The sequence below is a fragment of the Prionailurus viverrinus genome, chromosome A2 (assembly GCF_022837055.1).
Source record: "Prionailurus viverrinus isolate Anna chromosome A2, UM_Priviv_1.0, whole genome shotgun sequence".
Classification (NCBI taxonomy): domain Eukaryota; kingdom Metazoa; phylum Chordata; class Mammalia; order Carnivora; family Felidae; genus Prionailurus; species Prionailurus viverrinus.
This window is the reverse complement of record NC_062562.1, coordinates 101,968,471-101,990,436: the sequence shown is the minus strand read 5'-3', so window position 1 is coordinate 101,990,436 and position 21,966 is coordinate 101,968,471. Positions and strand designations below refer to the sequence as shown.

Sequence of the window (21,966 nt, the reverse complement as noted above, 5' to 3'; positions counted from 1 at the left end):
TGTTTCATTCCACAAACTGAGCATAGTGTAAAAAAAGACTCAAAAAGGAAAATTTAATGAAAAGATTGAAACACTGAAAGCAAATTAATTTGATTAAAACACAAAGACATACACACATTGTATGAAGTCATTCAATATTACATGCTAACTGGCTTTGTATTTTCTTTTAAAATGTAATCACAACTTAGCATAAAACAATAAAGCTCTCAAGATAACCATAAAAAATTCTAATCAAATTTCACTCTGGAGTTTGTAATCTGTTAGCATAGTAGGCCTAAATAAATGTTCTGTTAAATCAGGGATCAATGCATGCTATTCTCCATAACAGGAGCCATATAAATTACAAGCTCTTCCATGCTTTTTCAACTAGATTTAGTACACTTAAAAATAAGCAGTATTCTCCATTCAGAGTTCTCTAATGCAACTCCTTTTATATCTTTTAGAATTTATAATTCATCCTAGTGCTCAATCTTAAAAAAAAAAAAAACACACACACACAAAAGGATTTGCAATTGCTACTTACTATCTTATCTTGCACAGTAAAATTGTGAGTATTTGTTCTGTTTCTAAATCCACAGGTTTTGCTCTGAGGTTTCAGAAAGAAGCAACTTTATTTTCTTTTGGTTATTACTCATGATTTTAGCTTACAGATGATTAACTTTAACACTAACATCCTGCTATATTCCCATTTGAGTTGTTCTATTTATCTCAAAGGTAGACTTTATGTATTACCATTACAAAAAAATAACTATTTGCATAATACTTTATGATTTTACATCTATTACAAACACATCACAGGGAGCCTGAGGATGCATTCAGCAGCTTGTCATTCACCACTTCAAGACCCTTCAGAACCAAACAAGGGGGAGGGTGACATTTTGCTAAATGGCAGAAGTAGAGAAATGAATATAAATAACAAACCTTGAAGTTTTAAAAATACAATAGAAATTTTAAAAATACAAAAATATGATTCACATGTATAAACGAGATAGTTTTTATTTGTAAAAGTCCATATCCTCTATATAGAGCAAGGTTATTAAAAAAACTTACGTATCTTATGATACCATTTCAAATTATCTAAAACTGTGCTACAAAAATAAAGAAAATTGCCATCTCGTTTAATTTTATAAATTAATATATTAAAACTGATTGCACCAATTACAGAATTCAGCTTTTCCTCAGCTTTATGAAATAACCTGAGTATCATTTATTATTATAGCCTAACCCTAAATATGCATATTAAGAATGTTTAAGAGGGAAATAATAATGATCTGACATGTTTAGAAATTATGTTGTTTCATAATTTCTTCTTGGTAAAACAATTACAAAGAAAAGTATTTGAAGCTTCTGTATTTTCTTCCATCACCACTGGTCCAGGGGAAAAAAAAAAAAAAAACGAATGCTCAGTTATGTCACCTCCAGTCCAAATGCTCATAGCACTTGAAGCTTTCTGTAAACAATATGCCTCTGTACTAAATACATATCCCTTGAGCCACCATCTACTTAATTTAACATTTTTAAATGTAGTTTCATATGCAGCATAACACCATCGTAAATACACACACACACACACACACACACACACAGAGGAGTGTGCAAAAAAGGAAGGAGGTGGAGAGCAAGAAATGGAGCACGTTGTTGTTTTTCATTCATGCAGTATAGTGATGTCAGTGTCTGCAGCAGCAGCAGCAGCAGCAGCGGCGGCGGCGGCGGCGGCAGCAGGAGCCTTGACCTGTAGAGGCTAAAATCCACTGAAGTCAGAACCTCGCAGAATTCAAAAGAAACTGAGTAGATACTGTTTGAAAAATTGTTCAAGTGTTCATAGTATGGATTTTAAACGGCTAACTAAACAGAATAGATTAGTTGCACAGTTTTAATTTGGGTAGAGAGGGGTAAGGCAGGATGTGAAGTAACATAAAGGTAATATAATCAGGGAACTGAGGGCTGAAGAGCCTGCATTCAAAATCCCTTAAATCTAAGGAGCTGACAAAACCACCTGGTGTTAAAAACAGCAGAAAAGCCTCTTCTCTTCCCAATATAAGCTCTCTGGTGATGCAAATCTGTCTGCTGCACAACCAGACTCAGAAAAGTGTTTTCATCATTATTACATTAAAACTGAATTAAACTCGGATGTACCACACTACAACAAAGAGGACAGTTTAAGCCTGATCACAAATTTCATTAAAACTACTTTATTAGGGACCATGTAATTCTTAAGCAATTAAGACTTTTGAAAGATGCAGAAAAACAAGTTGTACTATGATGTGTTGTAAGATGTTAGTGTTTATCAACAAAAGGGGAGGAGGCACTACATAGCCATTATATTGTTACAGCAACTACTCTTACTCTGCCCACAAAACCCTCTGTACACAATCAGTCTGAAATGGTTATTTTATGGCTGTTACATTAGCCCCTAAAAGAAAATCCCAAAACTCAATCTATGCACTGTTGAAGCTAAATCACTCAAAAATTTCTCTAACTGCTGCCTTCTATTCGTTCTTTTACCACTCATTTCATATAGCTCCAGAAAATGTGTAAGGGAGCTGCATATGGCATTAATCTGTTAGAAAATGGTGGCCTTTTCTATAAAATACAGCCAAAGATGTGTGTTCAGTTGTGGTCATTATTAGGGCGATCACGTTGTTTTCATTCATTCATTCAGGATTTGCTGGAGGATGTCAGTTTCTGCAGCAGCTGGCTTGACCTGGGGGAGGAGTGGGGGAGCAAATTCCTCCTGGTGCATACAGATTACAGGAGATATTTCTTGGTGCTCATGTACACATACCACTGCACTACATCCTACTCTGCCATACCATCAAGTGGTCTGAAAACAAGTGCCTTAGCAACATGCTAATTACCGGCCAGAAATGTAAAAAAACAAACAAACAAACAAACAAAAAAACACAACACTAAAACTGCAATCTATCACAACATAATCACTTTCTCCAAGTCTAAGACATTCATTTAAAAAAAAAAAACTCCATTAAAAAAAGATTCCACATACCACATAACCGTACGAGCTCCACAGTGTTTCCCTTCCACGCAGAGAGTTTTCCACTCGGTATGATCAGTTGTCTCCACAATACTGCAGCAGGAGCAGCATCTGTAGCTCTAGCCTGGTATCTAATTATGTTAGCTACTCCACTCTCCCTTATGAGCTTTAAGTCCCTGTTTTGGCTAATCTTCCTTTTCTCCCCCAGGACTCAACTAGATCATGCACTGTGTCCCCAGACATAAACAAAACCAAACCAAAACAGAAAACATTAAGGGAAGCCTAGAGCATCCACTAGCTCACCACTACCTTTGACACCTAACAAAAAAGAAACTTGAGATGCTTTAACAGCTAAACTGAACTGTTAAGTGTACTTAAAAATGGAAGGAAAAAGTGAGCACACTCCACAAACAGGTCTTTAGAAAATTACCATGAAAATCTTGAGTTGGGCATTGACTATTTCCAGTGAAGTACTGCTCTGATGCATATGACTATATTAAGTAGAGAAAAAAGGGAGACGGGAAAAAAAAAAAAAAAAGGAAAAAACACTATACACTTCAATTGCATACCCAAAACTGTCTCCTCTACACATCTAACAGATAATCCTTACATCATAACTAATGCCACCACCCTTCCAAAAAAGAAAAAATATATATATGCCAGTAATCACAGACACGTTAGGAACTTTGTAGGAAAGCACAAAGAGCTTGTAGATTACAACCACCACCTTATCGGCTGCCAGAGTTTGTGTGCGTGTATTTTTAAGTGTTTCGCCCAGCTCCTCCTTCCCCGCTACCAACAGCAAACACATGAGTGAGCTAATCAGCTCTTAAACTGAAAAACCTTTCGATGCAGGCGAGTGATGTAAGATAAAATCTGAGGGGCGGCATGTGGGTCAAATAAAAGTTGTTTTGCAGTTCGCTCCTCCAAGCCCCGCAGCGACCGCAGGGAGGTGAGATTCCCAAAGCCACTTTCACACCTTCGATAATGCACTAGCAAAGAGAAGCCCGGAGAGGCTGAAGTTTCCACGGAGGGAACCGTCGGGGAAGACGCAGCCCGGGAGGACGGAAGGGTTGGGCTCGCTACCTCTGCATACGGGCGAGCCGGGGCTCCGTCTCTCAGGTGAGTTGCTCCTCCGGTGGTTCTCGGGGGACCGTCTCGGGCGGCCCTTGGCCCGCGGCGTCGGCTCGGTCGGGGCCGCGGCCGGCTGCAGCGTCGGGCTGGGCGGACTGGGGCCGCGGGCCGCGCCGGGCCCCGGGAGGTTACCCAGCGAGTTGGCGGCGGCGGCGGCGGGTGGGCGCGTGGGACTGTGCTGGCTGCCCCGCAGGAGCTGGTAGGGCACCGTGGCGCGGATGGGCTGCAGCAGCCGGCCGGCTCCCGCAGCCGGGGCGCAACCCACGCTGCCGCCGCCCGCTCCGTTCCCGCTACCGGCGGAGGGGGCGGCGGGCGGGGAGCCCGCGGCGCTGCGCCGCATCCTCTGCGGCGGGGGATGAGGGGTCTGAGAGGAACTGGAGGAGGAGGCAGTGGACATGGTGGCTCCGCGGGCCCGGGACGACGCCGGTCGACACCGAGGCGCGGAGCGGGCGGCGCGCGAGCGTGTGGGAGCCGGCGCGATAGTGCGTGCGAGTGTGTAAGGGGGAGGGGCGGGGGTATCGGGGAGGAGGAGGAGTCTCTTGGCTCCCCCTTCCCAACGCGCACCCCCGCGGCCTCGGCGAGGGGGGAGGGGAAGGCTGCGAAAACAAACGCCCAACGGCCCCAACCGCCGGGCCGGGCTCGGTGTGGCGGTCACGGCCGGGGCCGCGAGGAGCCCAGAGCCGCCGCCGCCCCGGGCATCACGCTGACAGGGGAGAGGGGCAACAGTCCGGATCACGCAGCCTCGGGGGCCGCTCGCTGCCTCGCAGGGCTGCACGCGCGGGATCGCCTGGCAACTGCAGGGAGGGCCCGGACCCCTGTTTCTGGGGATCTGGGCAGGAGGAAAGGGCCTCGAGGTGTCTGGCTCTCCGCGGATTCCGCGCCACCGCAAACGCCGCCGCCGCCTCCGCCTGCTCCTCACTCCAAATGGCAACTGATTCCCCACCCGCACCCCGCCCCCGGCACCGCCTACCGGCGCTTGGACCCGGCAGCTGCCGCAACGAGCATTTCTATTGGCTCTGCCGCTCTCCACCAGAACTCGAGTGATTGGTTGCAGAGTAGGAGTGAGAGGAGCACTTGCCAGTTAGAGTGGGACGTCCTACTTTGGAGGCGGGGCGTGAGGGAGTGGAAGAGTGAAGGGGGGTGCTGGCTGAGGGCGCAGAAAGAGGCGTGAGAGTTGACAGCCCTTGGGATAAGACGGAGGGTTTGACTGGGCTGACCTAAGAAAGTGGGTCCGTGTGTGTCCTTGCGCGTGCCGCGACACCCACAGATACACACACACGCCGGTAAACAGGGCTCGAGGGCTCCACCCTCCTGGGCCAGTTGTACAACCTGAGACAGAGGACCCTTAAGGCTAATTTTACTTTGCAAGTACACCTGTTCTGGCGGGACGTTTTAGAAGTTGGAACCAGAAGAATATCCCTTCCCCTCTAACTTTAGTAATCGGAGCTTTTGTGGCTAGTAGACTAGTTAAAAGAACTTAAGGGCATCAAAAGCAAAGTCTAGAAGGATTCAAGAGTAGGCCAATACTTTTATAAAAGTCTATCCTAACATTTGTAGTTACGCAGTGAAAAGAGAATACCATCTTATGTTCCAAGACAATAACTGTGAATTGCAAGGGTTAACCAGGAATTGTGCATCATTACACCATCAGTTAGATATATTAATGGAGGGCACCCTGTTGCCCTTCCCCAGAAGCAGATGGCCTCTTGGGAGAAATAAATGCCAGGCTCGCTGTAACAATCCACTGTGGTAAATTTGGTTTTAATTCTGCAGTGAAACTGAAGAGATACAGAGAATTTGGATGACCAACAAAAGCCTAAGTTTACCCTATGGTAAACCAAGGTTTTAAACCTTATACAGGAACAATTAATTTAATGGTCTACATCAGATACTCTCCATTACTTTCCATGAGATAAAAAAAAGAGAGAGAGAGAGAAGTGGGTTATTAGATTGGTCTGCTCTTGGTGTCTGCCCACACTGACAAGCTTCCTGTGATTTCAGGCACTCTATGCAGGGGTTAGTTTCGCTTAGAGGAGCGATCCCTCTCTGCTTCCTTGTACTCTAAGACCAAAAAGCCTACTAGTTTCTGTAAAGTAAATGAAACCCAATAAAAATACAAGAATTGCATCCAGTACTTCCCATTAAGATTGGTGGTAGTTCCTCACTTTATCATACACTAGAATAATTCTAGTAACTAGCTAACATTTAATGAGCATTCATCATGTGCCAACCACTGGTATAAGAACGTTTTATGTGTTAACTCATTTAGCCCTCCAAAAATGCAAAAGGTAGATACTATTATTCCCACTATGTATTCAGCTAAGTCACAAAAAAGTTAAATGTCTTACCTGAGATTACTCAGCTAGTAAGTTGGGAGCAAAGAGCCTGACCTAGGTAAACTAACATGAGTCTGTGAGTAAGCCCTCTGTTCTAGCACATCACAGCTTAAAGCTGTAGAATACATGATTGGTGGAGTATTTACAACAGTCCACAAATCTCTTATGTGAGATAAGTTCTCATTAGTTCAAAAGAAATTTTACAAGTGAAGGCAGCCCATTGTGTATTTTTTTTCTTTCCAGAATGACCTATTTTAATTTAAATAAAGTAAAAACCTTACTCTTGCAAATTTGGTGTAATTGATCTATTGTGTTAGTTTTTCCATCTAGATTCTTCATTGATTAGGAAATTGCATTCTTTTATGAGGAAAAACAATAAGTAGCTTCTTTCCAGTGACTTTTTCAGAATATCAAGAACAAAAACTTTAACAGATTAAATATGTGAAGTTAAAAGGCCAGTAAATTTCTAAGTTGTTGATTTGATTACAGCATAGCTTCATTATAGAAATGTCCTCTCTGGCCACTCCTAAATATAAGTATGGAACAACCTCAACACATTAGATTACAATAATTCTAAATTTAGACCTAGCCACAGTCATAATGATCAATACTTGATTTGGATCTAAAACCACATACGTAGCCATATTTTAAAGGTTTTCTGTGTCTGTTCAAATTTACCATAGCCAATTACATCAGACATCTAAAGCAAATCTAAATAACCTACACAGACAACTATCATCTTAAAATCCTGTTTTCAGTTATTTGTAAGTCATTATTACCTATTTGGATGTTCAACCAGCTTCTCTTTGCTAAAGAAATCTTGGTCCTCTCTTAAAACTTTACTCTTGTGAAATAAGTACTGATCTTCATGTGTGAGGAATTCAGTCTCCAGACAAATCAAAGGTAGGCTAAAATAAACTAAACCCTGCTTTCAAATCTCCATTTGTTGAGTTCCTAATAATGTTTATTCTTATCAAGGATGAGAGTGGGCTCCCAGGGCATAACAGAAGCTTTAGGAAAATATTCTCCGTAAATTGGAAAACCCTTAGAAGGAGGGGCAGATTGCTTGACTAGCAGAGCACTGTTATACTACTTTGCTAGTTATGGGAGAGAAAGGACCAGTGCAGATTATTTCTATTTGTTGAATGTAAGCGTGACAATCTCTGGAAATTAATTTAAGACTTAACATTAGTAATGACCTCTTTACTATGTTGCCCTGACTAGAAGTAAAGACATTGAACAACAGTTTGGTGGCATTTCCACCTTTGTTCGTAGCCTTATGTATTGGCTGTCCACCATTAGCTCACTTGAGGCAGAATTCTATTATATTTACTTCTTAGATCATATATGGTAATGGATGTATTTTAGATTAAATTAAAACTTGGAATCACTGGCTACATGTGATTAATATGCAGCCCCATGTGGAGAGAAAAATGAGGTAAAGAACCAACAGGCCTACGGAGCTACCAAAACCTCTCTTTTCTGGTTTCATCCAAGTTTGCCAGGCTGCACATCCAAGGTTCATCCAAATCTAAGAGGCAGTCCAGACTGTCAGTATTAGCAATGAGGTCATGGCTGAGAGAGAACACTAAACAGATCTGCACTGATGCTCATCTTAAGCTGATTAAACTCTCTTGTAGGTGGATTCCTTATAGCAACAACAACAACAAAAAAAGCCTTGCCTGAATTTTAGTCCCTGGCAGATGCTTACAGTAATACTCCTTACTGCTTGTGACAGCCTATGTGCACCTTTGCACTAGGTGTTCCCTCTGCCTGAAAAGTTCTTGCCCCAGATATTCACATGGCTTTCTCCCTCATTTCCACCAGCTATTTACTCAGATGTCACCACCGTCACAGTGGTTCCAGTGTTCTGAAAACCCTTGTTAAAATTGCAAGCACCCCCTAGGCATTACCTATTCTCTGTCCTACTTTTTTTTTTCAGAAAACTTATCACAATCCAACTTATTATATAATTATTTTTTGTTCTGTCTGCCTAGAATATAAGAGCCATGAAAGCAAGACTTTGTGTTTTATAACTGCTGAATCTTCGCAGTAGTGCTTGGTACATGGTAGACAATCATTATTTGCTCAGTATCGTTGAAAGAGTAGCAAATTTTAACCAGTGTTTGTCCCATGAACCAGAACTGTGGCTTTTATTAGAAAACATACCTATAATCATAGGTATATCTGCTGAAAAGACATAGCCACAGAGTAGAAAAACGTTCCATATGGCTACTATAAACCATACAGATATTTGCATTAGATCTGGCATTCAAACAGAAAGCATATCTTGTATTCTGGTCCTTATACGGGCAAAGTGAAAAATATTAGCCCTAGTGTATCTTGGAGGCTCATCAGAGGTTGGAAATGGACAGTGAAATTGGTGATGGAGAAACAGGCAGTTGAAATTTGCAGAAAAAAAAAATAACCAAGTGAAATTGACAGAGAAGCACAGTTGAGGACAGTTAGGGAATGACATCTGCTGATTTGTAGGTAGTTCTGTCTCACTGTTAGGAACAGTTATTCTCAAGAGGCCTGTATAAAGGAACTGAAAAAAAATGTATTTAAATAGAAAGGAACATTTCATGTAAGTAATAAAAATTTTGCTGTTTCTTTTTCCCTAGTTTTATTGAGATATAATGACATGAGATTATATTGAGATATAATGAAATGAGATTGTGTTAGTTTAATGTAATTATTTTGCACTATATAGGTCTAAAGTGTAAAATGATTAACAAAGTAAGTCTAGCTAACACATCTATTACCTCACATAGTTACGTGTGTGTGTGTGTGTGTGTGTGGTGAGAACTTTTAAAATGTATTCTTTTAGCAACTTTCAAATATACAATATAGTATTAACAACAGTGACCTTGTTGTACATTATATCTCCAGAATTTATTCATTTTATAATTGGAAATCTGTATCTTTTGACCACCTTCACTCATTTCCCTCACTGCCCATGGTCTACCCCTGATAACCTCCCATATGTTCTCTGATGAGTTTGGGGTTTTTTAGGTTCTGCATATAAGTGACATCTTTTGGTGTTTGTCTTTCTCCATCTGACTTATTTTGCTTAGCATAATGCCCTCAAGTTTCATCCATGTAATCACAAATAGCAGGATTTTTTTTTCTTTTCTATGACTGAATATTATTGCATTATGTATATTTTATATTTATTTATATATGTTTCCATGTCTTGACTATTGTAAATAATGCTACAATGAACATGGGGATTACAAATACCTCTTTGAGATACTCATTTTCTTTGGATATATACCACATGTGGGATTGCTACATTATATGGCAGTTCCACCTCTAATTGTGGGAGGAATCTCCATCCTGTTTTCCGGGATGGCTGTACCAATTTACATTTTTACCAGGAGTGCCCAAGAGGTACCTTTTCTCCACATCCTGACTGGCACTTGTTATCTCTTGTATTTTCTGGAAAAGAAATTCTAACAAGTATGAGGTGACATCTCATTGTACTTTTGATTTGCATTTCCCGGATGATGAATGCTGTGAAGAATGTTTTCATGTACCTGTTGACTATCTGAATATCTTCTTTGGAGAAAGTGTCTATGTAGGTCCTTTGACCATTTCCTTTGCTGTCTGTGCAGAAGGCTTTTTAGTTTAATGTAGTTCCACTTGTTTGTTTTTGCTTTCATTGTTTGTGCTTTGGGCATTGTATCCAGAAAATCATTGCTGAGACCAGTGTCAAGAAGCTTTTCCCCTATGCTTTGTTTCTAAAATAAATTCAAGAGAAGCAACTGAAATGGGGGATATTTTATTTGTAAATAGTAAATATCAAAAGAGTGAGTATATAATTCTTCCTACAATGATAGAAAACCGTGATGAGGACCACCAGTTTTTCAGCTTTCATTTCCACAGCAATTTCTATTGCCAACTATGAGGCCAGGGGCACATTCCCTAAGCTGATATATAAGTTGACTTTTATCATTTAACTAGAAGACTATATTGTACAAAGCCAGGACATTCAGAGTCTAATGATGTGGGGACGAAAGAACTGCAAATATTCTCTTTACATGGTGCGGCATTCCATTTGTTTTAGTTCCAAACATGGTGTCAACAATACATGAGACCAATAGTAGTCCTGTGAAAAGAGTATACTTGATAATTGTAGTATTAATTTTTTAAAGATCACTTTAGAGTGATCAGAATGTGCCCCGGATTAATTTCCTCCTTATGTGTCTGAATTTTACTTTTTACCACATGAGTGAGTTGAGGGACTGTTGTTAAGGCGCATTCAATTCATCAGCAGTGCTTGACTAGAGAAGTTTCTTATTATTTTAAGCTTTTTGTAGCACACAATTTTCAGTGTCCTACTCAGCATCTTATTGAAAAGGCCCACACCAATACATCTAATAGGTCTATATGAAGGTTTAATAGCACATTACTGGTCGCAGGCCTTAGTAACTCCTCACCAAGTTACTTATCAAATGTCTTGGGAGTGTCAGAAACCACTGTATGCTCTGTAGGGCACATCTGTTCTCACACTTTGGTAAATTGTAGTCTCTCAGAGGCAAAAAGCTCTGCCGACAAATAGAGGAAAAATCGTGTCTAAACACAGGTCCTCAAGAGGAGAACCATAAATAAAATACTAATGGAAGTGATGGGAGGGAAAGATCACTTTTGAGGAAAGGCATCAGGAAGAAGAACATGAAGAAGTCTCGTCATCAGGAAGACACAGGATATATTAGGAGATAATTGGACCGTCTACCTTGATTGATGGTTAATGAAAGATAAATCTGGATCAATTGATGACAGGTCATGGAGGTTGGTAGGTAAGGCTTGTTCTTGATTGAGTACGCAGTGAGGAGCTGCCAAAGATTCTTGAGTGGGTGGGGAGAAACTGAGTGCAGCTGTGTTTCTTGAAAGTTAATGCAAGGACAGTTTTCAACACAGATTAGAGACTGAATACTGGAAGATGATTTAGCAGACTTGGACAATAATCCATGTGAGTTTAGTTCATGAGAGGGGAATGGCAGAGGATGTGGAGAGGAGGAAAGTGATGGGCCTTCTCAGCTGACGGACCTTGAAAGTAGGAGGTCAGACAACTCTGAAACTTCAGGATTGGAATGCTGGCAGGATAGTAGTGGCTTGAAAAGCATAGCCAGGAAAACAAGCAGGTTTGGTGAGAAGATAATTATGAATTCAGCTATAAATAAAAGATCCAGAGGATATTAAGATGGAGTCAGTTTTTTTTTTTTTTTGCTTTATTTTTAAGTTTATTCTCATAGAAAGAGAGAGAGAGATATCATGGTGGGGGGCGGGGGGCGGGCGAAGAGGCAGAGAGAGTGAATCCCAAGCAGGTTCCATGTTGTCAGCACAGAGCCCAATGCAGGGCTCAAACTCACAAACTGCCAGATCATGACCTGAGCTGAAATCAAGAGTCAGATGTTTAACTGACTGGGCCACCCAGGTGCCCCTCTTTGTCTTACTAAGCTATAACTGACACACAGCATGGTATAAATTTAAGGTATACAGCATAAAGATTGGATTTATGTATTTGTATTTCAAAATGATTACCACAATAAGTTCAGTTTTAACACCAACCATCTAGTATAGATATAAGAAGAAAGAAGAAAAAAAATGTTTGAAGGTAGTTTTTAAATGATAGTGAAGTTGAGAACAGCAGAGATAAGGATTTGGGGGTATCCACATAGATAAAGTATTTGAAGCCAGGGGTATAAATGAAGTTGGTAAGGGAGAAAAGTGTAGAAATAAAGGACAGAAGATCAAGGGCAAAATTTTGAGAATTTATACATTAGTGGGGGAGAAAAGAGTTAAACAAAACAAAGCTAGAAAAGAAGGCAGAAAGGAAGCACTCCTTAATAAAATGGAGAGTGTTTGGTGTTTTTGAAGATAAGTTTGGTAGCAGGGGGAGGAAAGACAGAGAGGGGAGCCTGACCATATGTTCAGTTCCCCATGATGACTATTTTATTTCTTACTCTTTTTTTTTTCCAGTCGTCGAAAACCATCCCCACACCTGCTTACCCTGGTACAACTCCAGTATATCCCTACCATCAGATCTGCAAATCTTTTGGCATTTGGCTCAATTTCTCGATTACAAGTAATACATTTTCTGCTCTCCTACCGAAAGCCATTTTCCTCTACTTGTGATTTAAATTCTTCTCTTCTTACCCTCCCTCTTGTTCATCATCAAATGCTTGATTATTCCCAAATATGTACGAACAAGCTCCATCAGAAGATTTTTAAAAAGCAAAACAAAGATTCTTGTTTTATCCCTTTCCATCTGCAGCTCTAATTCCCTGATCCCTTCACAGCAACGCTTCTTGAGAGAGTTGTCTACAAGTTAACTGATTTTCTGTTCAGTGTACTTTAATCTGGCTTCCACCCTCATCATACCACTGAAAACAGCTACTCAGTGTTGTCAACAGCCTCCATATTGCCAGGCCCAATCAATATTCCTTGGACCTCATCCTAATACAAATTTTAGCAGTTTTCAACATACTAGGTCAGGCTCAACTTCTTGACAAAAGATCTGGTGGAGTCTAACTGCAATTGCCTGGTCTGCCTGCTACTTTTCTTACTTTTTTCTCTCTTTTTTTCCACACCTACTTATTTATTTTTTATTTTAATTCCAGTATAGCTACCATATAGTGTTATATTAGTTTCAGGTATACAATATAGTGATTCAACAATTCTATACATTACTCAGTGTTCATTATGATAAGTGTACTCTTAATCCCCTTCATGTATTTTACCCATCCCCCTATCCACCTCCCCACTCTGGTAACCATCTGTTTGTTCTCTGTAGTGAAAAATCTGTTTTTTGGGTTCTTTTTCTCCCCCCTTTGTTCACTGTTTTATTTCTTAAATTCCACGTATGTGTGAGGTCATATGGTATTTGTCTTTCTCTGATTGAATTATTTAGCTCAGCATTATACTCTCTAGCTCCGTCCATGTTGCACATGGCAAGATTTCGTTCTTTGTTATGGCTGAATAATAATCCAGTGTGTGTGTGTGTGTGTGTGTGTGTGTGTGTGTGTGTGTGTCTGTATGCCACAACTTCTTTATCCATTTCTTTATCAATGGACACTTGGGCAGCTTCCATAGTTTCCCTATTGTAAATAATGCTGCAGTAAACATAGGAGTGCATATATCCCTTCAAATTAGTGTTTTCATATTATTTGGGTAAATACCCAGTAGTGTGATTACTGGATCATAGGGTAGTTCTATTTCTAATTTTTTGAGGAATCTCCATACTGTCTCTCATAGTGGCAGCACAAATTTGCATTCCCACCAATAATGCACAAGCGTTCCTTTTCCCCTACATCATTGTCAACACTTGTTTCTTGAGTTTTTGATTTTAGCCATTCTGACAGGCGTGAGATGATAGCTCACTGTAGCTTTTATTAGCATTTCCCTGATGATGAGTGATGTTGAGAATCTCATGTGTCTGCTGGCCATCTGTGTGCTTTCTTTGGAGCAATGTTTGTTCATGTCTTCTGCCATTTTTTAAATTGGATTATTTGTTTTTTGGGTGTTGAGTTTTATAAGTTCTTTATAGATTTTGGATATAACCCTTTATGGCATATGTCATTTGCCAATATCTCCTCCCATTCCAAAGATTGTCTTTTAGTTAAGTTGATTGTTTCCTTTGTTGTGCAAGAGTTTTTTTTTTTTTATTTTGATATAGTTCCAATAGTTTATTTTTGTTTTTGTTTCCCTTGTTTTGGGAGACTTATCTGGTAAGATGTTGCTATAGCCAATGTCAGAAATACTGTGGCCTGTCCTCTTTTGTATGATTTGTATGGTTTCAGGTTTCTCATTTAGGTCCTTTATCCATTTTGAGTTTACTTTTGTGTATGATGTAAGAAAGTGATCCAGTTTCATTCTTTTGCATGTTGATGTCCAGTTTTCCCAACACCATTTGTTGAAATGTCTGTCTTCCCATTGCATATTCTTGCCGTTTTTGTTGAATATTAATTGACCATATAATTGTGGGGTTGCTTCTGGGCTTTCTATTCTGTTCTATTAATATCTGCCTATTTTTGTGCCAGTGCCATATTGTTTTGATTACTACAGCTTTGTAATGTAACTTGAAGTCTGGAATTATGATTCCTCCAGCTTTGCTTTTATATTTCAAGAAATAAAAGCTTTGTCTATTTTGGGTCTTCTTTGATTTCATACAAATTTGAAGGTTGGTTGTTCTCATTCTGTGAGAAATGTTGATATTTTGATAGGGATTGAATTAAATCTTTGGATTGCTTTTGGTAGTATAGACATTTCAACCATATTCTTCCAATTCATGAGCATGAAATTTCTTTTCATTTTTTTATGTCATCTTTAATTTCTTTCATCAATGTTTTATAGTTTTCAGAGTATAGGTCTTTCACCTCTTTGGTCAAGTTTGTTTCTAGTTATTTTATTATTTTTGGTGCAATTGTAAATAGGATTGATTTCATTAATTTCTCTTGCTGCTTCACTATTAACATATAGAAATGCTACAGATTTCTGTACATTGATTTTGTATTCTATGACTTTATTATATTCATTTATCAGTTCTAGTCATTTTTTGGTGGAGTCTTTAGGATTTTCTATTCATAGTATCATGTCCTCTGCAAGTAGTGAAAGTTTCACTTCTTCCAATTTGGATACCTTTTATTCCTTTTTCTTGTCTGATTGCTATGGCTAGGACTTCCAGTATTATGTTGAATAAAAGTGGTGAGAGTGGACATTCTTTTCTTGTTCTTGACCTTGGGGGAAAAACTGTTTTTTCCCCAAGGAGTATGATGTTAGCTAGCAGTGGGTTTTTCATGTAAGGCCTTTAATATGTTGAGGCATGTTCCCTCTACACCTACTTTGTTGAAGGTTTTTTTTTATCATGAATGGATGTTGTACTTTGTCAAGTGCTTTTCCTGCATCTATTGAAATGATCATATGGTTTTTATCCCTTCTCTCCTTGATGTGATGTATCATGTTGATTAATTTTCAAATACTGAACCACCCTTGCATCCTGGGAATAAATCCCACTTGATTGTGGTGAATGATTTTTTTAATGTATTGTGGGATTCAGTTTGCCAAGGATTTTTGCGGATTTTTGCATCTATGTTCATTTTGAGGATTTTTGCATCTATGTTCATCAGAGATATTGGCCTGTAGTTCTCTTTTTTGTGATGTCCTTATCTGGTTTTGGTATCAGAATAGTGCTGGCTTCACAGAATGAATTTGGAAGTTTTTCTTCCTCTTCTGTTTTTTTGGAATAGTTTGAAAAAAACAGGTATTAAATCTTTAAATGTTTGGTAGAATTCACCCTGTGAATCCCTCTGGTCCTAGACTTTGCTTTTTGGGAGTTTTTTGATTACAGATAAAATTTCATTGCTAGAAATCAGTCTGTTCATGTTTTCTACTTCTTTCTACTTTAGTTTTAGTATGTTCCATGTTTCTAGGAATTTATCCATTTGTTCTAGGTTGACCAATTTGTTGGTATATAATTTTTCATAATAATCTTACAATCCTTTGTATTTCTGGGCTGTCCATTATTATTTCTCCTTTTGTGTTTGTGATTTTATTTGCATCCTCCCTCTTATTTGTTTTTGTTCTGTTTTGTTGGTGAGTCTGGCTACAGGTTTATCTATTTTGTTGATCTTCTCAAAGAACCAGCTCTGGTGTCATTGATTTGTTCCATTGTTTTTGTTTTGTTTTGGTTTTAGTTTCTACAATAGAAACTAAATCATTTATTTATTAAATCACTTATTTCTCCTCTAATCTTATTTCCTTCCTTCTACTGGTTTAGGGTTTTGCTTATTGTTCTTTTTCTAGCTCCTTTAGGTAGAAGATCAGGTTGTTTACTTGATTTTTTTTTTCTTCTTAAGGTAGGCCTGTGTTGCTATAAACTTCCTCTTAAAGCCACTATTGATGTATCCCAAAGATTTTGGTTTTGGTTTTTAATTTTCATTTTTTTTCCATGTGTTTTTTGATTTCCTTTTTGATTTCCTCTTTGATTTTTTTGGTTGACCCATTCATTGTTTAGTAGCATGTTATTTAACCTCTATGTATTTATGGTCTTTCCAGATTTCTTCTTGTGGTTGACCTCTAGTTTCATAGTATTATGGTCAGAAAAGATGCATGGTATGTCTTGAGTCTTTTTGAATTTATTGACACTTGTTCTGTGGCTTAATATGTGATCTATTCCGGAGACGGTTCTCCATGCACTTGAAAAGAATGTGTATTCTGCTGTCTTAGGATGGAATGTTCTGAATATATCTATTTTTTAAATGTTTATTTTTGACAGAGAGACAAAGCATGAGTGGGGGAGGAGTAGAGAGAGAGGGCGACACAGAATCCAAAGCAGGCTCCAGGCTCTGAGCTGTCAGCACAGATCCCGACATGGGGCTTGAACTCACAGACTGTGAGACCATGACCTGAGCCGAAGTCAGATGTTCAACTGACTGAGCCACCCAGGTGCCCCAGTTCTGAATATATCTATTAAATCCATCTGGTCTAGGGTGTCATTCGAAGTCACTGTTTCCTCATTGATTTTCTGTTTGGATGATCTATTGATGTAAATGGGGTGTTAAAGTCTGCTGCTAATACTGTAATATTATCAATTAGTTCCTTTATGTTTGTTATTAGCTGTTTTATGTATTTGGGTGTTCTCATATTGGATGCATAAATATTTACATTGTTGTATCTTTTTGTTGGATTGTCCCCTTTATTATTACATAGTGTCCTTCTTTGTCTCTTGTTATAATCTTTGTTTTAAAGACTATTTTGTCTAATGTAAATATTGCTACCCAGCTTTCTTCTTACATCCATTTGCATGATAAATATTTCTTTATCCTTTCACTTTCAATATGCATGTATCTTTAGATCTGAAATGATTGTCTTATAGGCAGCATATAGATGGATCTTGTTTTTTAAATCCATTCCATCACCCTATGTCTTTTGATCATAGCGTTAAGTCCATTTACCTTCCAAGTAATTATTGATGAGTATGTGTTTCTGTCTCCTACTCTACTAATCACTCTTGTTCACTGACCTTCAGGGGTTTTACTTCCTCCAGTGCCCTCTAAAAACTGGGCTATATTCTCTGTTCTCTTCTTGGTTATCTCAAGCATTTCCATGGTATTAAATACTCTAAAATGCTGGCAACTTAAATTAATCTCTCCAGCCCAGACATTTCCTTAAAATTTGGTATTCAGTTGCCTATCTGACATATGAAGTCTCCATGAACATCTGAAAGTAATGTATCTGAACTAGAACTGAAGTCTTAATTTCTATATTACTGACCCCCAACACCCCTCCTCCCCCCCCCCACTTAAAAAGAAGTTCTATCTGTATTCTGTATGTTGTTCCCCCACTTTAGTAAATGGTATCAACATCCACCTAGTTATTGTAAATAAGATGACCTGGGCAATATTCTTGATTTCTCACTCTCCTTCCTTCCCCAGTTCCAACCCATCAGCTTGTCCTTTCATTTACTTCTCATAAATAGATGTCTAATCTATCCCCTTCTCTCCATGTCCTCTGCTACTGCATCAGTCCAAATTACCATCATCTCTTACCTAAGCTACTGCTATAGCTGCTAGGTGGTCTTTCCACTCTACTCTTGCCTTCCTTAATCGATTTTTTGCTTACCAGTCAGGGTAAACCTGGAAATATATTGGACCATGTTGTTTGCTGCTTAAATCAGTTCAATGTCTTCCAATTACTTTGCAGTCAAATTAAATGAGCTTAAAAGGCCTACCCTGTTCTGGCTTCAGCCTCCTTCCCTAGCTTAATCTTGCTGTTCTCTGCCTCATCTTTTAAGTTCCAGTTGTAGTAACCTCCTTGCAATTACTCTGAAACTCTACTTCAGGGTCTTCACACAGCTTATCTTCAGGCTGAAACACTCCTTCTACATCCCTCACCCTCCCCAGCTTCCCTTAGTGGCTCCCTCACATTCATCATGGCTCAGCCTAAATGTCTCCAGCATATCCTTTGAGTCCTCACCTATGGCTAATAACCTGTAATAATCTATCATTAAGCAAGTCTGTTTCATCTGTAATGCTCATTACAAGTTGCAAATACACATTTGTTTACTTGCTTATGTGGTAAGCCTCCCCCACTAGATTGTAAAATCTCTAAGGGCAAGGGCCTTGTCTCAGTACTTGATCACTTAACGCCTAGCCAGTGCCTAGAATATAACAGGTGATCAATAATTATTTGTTAAACCTTTATTGGTGCCTGAGTAGCTTGGTTTATTGAGCATCTGGCTCTTGATTTTTGCTCTGGTCATGATCTCAGGGTTGTGGGATCAAGCCCTGTGTCTGGCTCCATGCTGAGCATGAAGCCTGCTTGGGATTCTCCCTCTCTCCATCTGCCCCTCTCCCCAGCTTGCGCTGTCTCTCTAAAACTAAAATAAACAAACAAACAAACTTTATTGGATACTGATAGCTTCCCATTTCCTGATTTCAAACCTTGCATGACCCTATTAAACGTTCTGTGGGAAAGCTTCCTGTAGTCTTACGTTAAAATCTTTATATTAAGATTATATTATTTTATATTCTATATATTCTTTATATTAAAATTAAAGTCTTATAGTAAAAGTATTGTTTAAATTACTTGAATAGATTTCTGTTCTTATAATTGAATGATCACTAATTGATAAAGTTTGGAAAAGATGGGGTTACCAGCAATTTCAAATGCTACTGAAAGGGCAAGAGGGTTAAAGCTACACAAAAAATCATTCTCAACACTGGTAATCTTCAAGCCAACACTATAAAATGTGGCTCCATGGAAGCCAGGTTACAGTGGGGTCATGAGAAGATTAAGAAGGTAGATGTAGCCATCGTAGAATGTTCTTTTGAGAAATTTGACAGTAAAACTAAGGCATGAATTAAAATGGGATCCTGGGGTTCAACAGAGACCAAGAAAGTATATGTTGGGTTGGTTTAACAAGAATACAGAAGAAATGTTTATTGCCTATAAGCCAAAGAAGCCAAAGGAGAAAAAAATGAAAAAGCAAGCTTTGAATGGGGAGGAGGATTCATAGATATAGCTTCCATGAGGCAATAGAGAATTTGATCAAGAGCGCAAGTTTGACAAAAAGGGACCATGTTTCCCGCCCTCCCCCCCCATTATGGGAAGAAGGGAAGATAAGAGCGTGGAGGTAAAGAAAAAATGTATGTAGCACAAAGGGAGGTTAAGTGTGGTCACCTCAGGAGGCAGCAAAGTCATCTACAACTGGTCATTAAGGGGAGGGTCAGAGTCTCTAGAAAGGCTTTTCTGAAACACACTTCCATCTCTCTATCACCTCCCTACCCAAGATTGTAGATGCTGTCTACTGCCACTGTAGCAGAGACTCACTGCTGCTGAAGGCTGCACTAGTTGATGGGAATGCACCTTATTTCTCAGGTGGGATGGAATAGGAAAACTCCTGCAGTCACTGAGGAAAAGGGCAGTTAGAAGGAAATGTGGGAGTTTAAAGAGCTCTGACATCATGAGGAATAGGACAAGGGCACAGAATTGTGTTTTCCAAATGTGTAAATCATGAGGAATAGCTGGAGTCCCATGCTAAAAATACAGATTTCAGCCTTCCTTCCTGGAAAATCTAATTTTGCATGTTTGGGAATGGGTAGGGTAGGACTGTATAATTTTTAACAAGTTCCCCAGGTGATCATTATGATCAGGCAAATCTGGAAAACAGTGGATTAGAAATGAATAAAAGTTCATTGAACTTAATTATAGGACACAAATATTTTCTCATTCTTCAGCCAAATTCCAAGAAATGTTGATAGGTGATAATGGACATCATTTAATGGAAATTACCCAAAGAAAACAGTTTTCAAAGAAGTAGGATCTAGTTCTCTGATTCAAGAAAAAATACACTGATACTTAAAATAGAAGACTAGAGATATTTTTATTATAGGGAATTTTATTAAGGAAAAAGTAAATGGAACTGACTTGCTGATATTGTTTATAATATAATGAGTCATATAATTTTTAAATTTTTTAAGTTTATTTATTTTGAGAGACAGAGTAAGCAGGGGAGGGGCAGAAGCAGAGGGAGAGGGGGAGAGACAATTCCAAGCAGGCTCCACAGTATCAGCACAGAGCCCGATGCAGGGCTCGAACTCACAAACCAAGAGTTCATGACATGAGCCGAAACCCAGAGTCAGATGCTTAACCAACTGAGCCACCCAGGAGCCCCATGAGTCAGGTATTTTAAAACCTGTTCTGCTTCTAGTTTGCTTGCGTCCCAGATTAATGAACTAAACATAATAGAATCTAAGAATGTGACTTGATTTTTATCCATTCTTATCATTCTTAAAGAGGATCTTAAGCGCACCAGTTCAGGTCCCTTTAAAATATTTAAAAATATCACAGAAAGGGTGATTTGTATTGATATACAACAGTCAGGCCCCAGGCTGCTTTCTGGGACCATTGGGCCCCACTAATTTGTACCAGTTTTCTTCTTTTCTAGTTGGCCCTGACCATCAGGTATAAATTAGTGCTAAATCAATATTAGCTGATACTTCCCCAGGTGTGGGAAGTGCGGAAACCAGATCACATGAGCAAACACAGCCCTTCCTGGCTACATTTAAAGTAAGATGGTTATTATACTGTACAGGGAAAAGGCTTTTTTTTCCCCCTAATCTCATGCCACCTTAATTTGCATTAACTTGATATACTGATATCTATAGTCAGAATCAATTTTCAGTTATTAGTTTTCCTGCCCCCTTTATATTTTATTCATTTTTCCAGGGAGACTTCTCCTACTCTTCCCATTTTCCCCTCCAGCCATGTCTTATGCCCCACATGGTTTTGCATTTCTAGTGCTACTTACGGAGTTGAGTGGGTAGGCCAAAGGGGAGTTAGTTTACATACATGGTTTAATTGCTCACCTTGGGGAGAACAGTGTCCTAAATAGACTTCAGTTTTGCCCCAGCACCATTACTCAACAAGGTATTTATGTAAGTGTCACTTAATGACACAGAAATAAACAAGGAGCTCAAGTGTGTCACTGAAGAAAGCTTTAGCTGCCCATTTTTCTTACTCAAGGAACAGTCTCACTTCAGTTGTTCTTAGAAAACTGTTAAGAAGTTGTCTTTAAAGAAAAATCTAAGAAAATCAGGTGGAACATAAATACTATGAGTCAGGTCTAAGCTACCTTTACCTTTGAAAGGATTAGTTGCTTTGTTATCCATTATTGTCATCGTCATTAATTATTATCAATGATAAGGAATCTTGTTATTTCTCTCAACACTTCCAAGTCCTAGCTACTCATAGTCTAGCTATGTATTCAGCATACTGAGAAATATTAAACATATATGTTCAGTATTTAGCCATAGATGAAAATAGAAACAAATGTCCAAATTTCCAATGAAATGGTGTGACTCTACATAATTTTTCCCTTCCTACATCATGTGTTTTATAGAAATCTCATAGTATTTTTAAAGCATATTCACATCTATGACCTTTTTGTATGCAGTAATTCTGTGATTGTTTCCATTTTACAGATGGGGAAATTGTCCT

The 21,966-nt window shown here is 39.1% G+C and overlaps 1 protein-coding gene across 1 annotated transcript in view; it reads right to left on the bottom strand.

Annotated features, from left to right (window-relative positions):
• GLCCI1 (glucocorticoid induced 1) overlaps positions 1 to 21,647 on the bottom strand; it is a 123,325-nt gene extending 101,678 nt beyond the window's left edge. The window contains exons 1-2 of the mRNA XM_047837007.1: positions 21,608 to 21,647; positions 4,079 to 5,161 (exon numbers count right to left, since the gene is read on the bottom strand). Of these exons, the coding sequence (XP_047692963.1) occupies positions 4,079 to 5,161; positions 21,608 to 21,647 (1,123 nt within the window). The remainder of the gene's footprint in view (positions 1 to 4,078; positions 5,162 to 21,607) is intronic.
• Between the last annotated feature and the right edge of the window lie 319 nt (positions 21,648 to 21,966).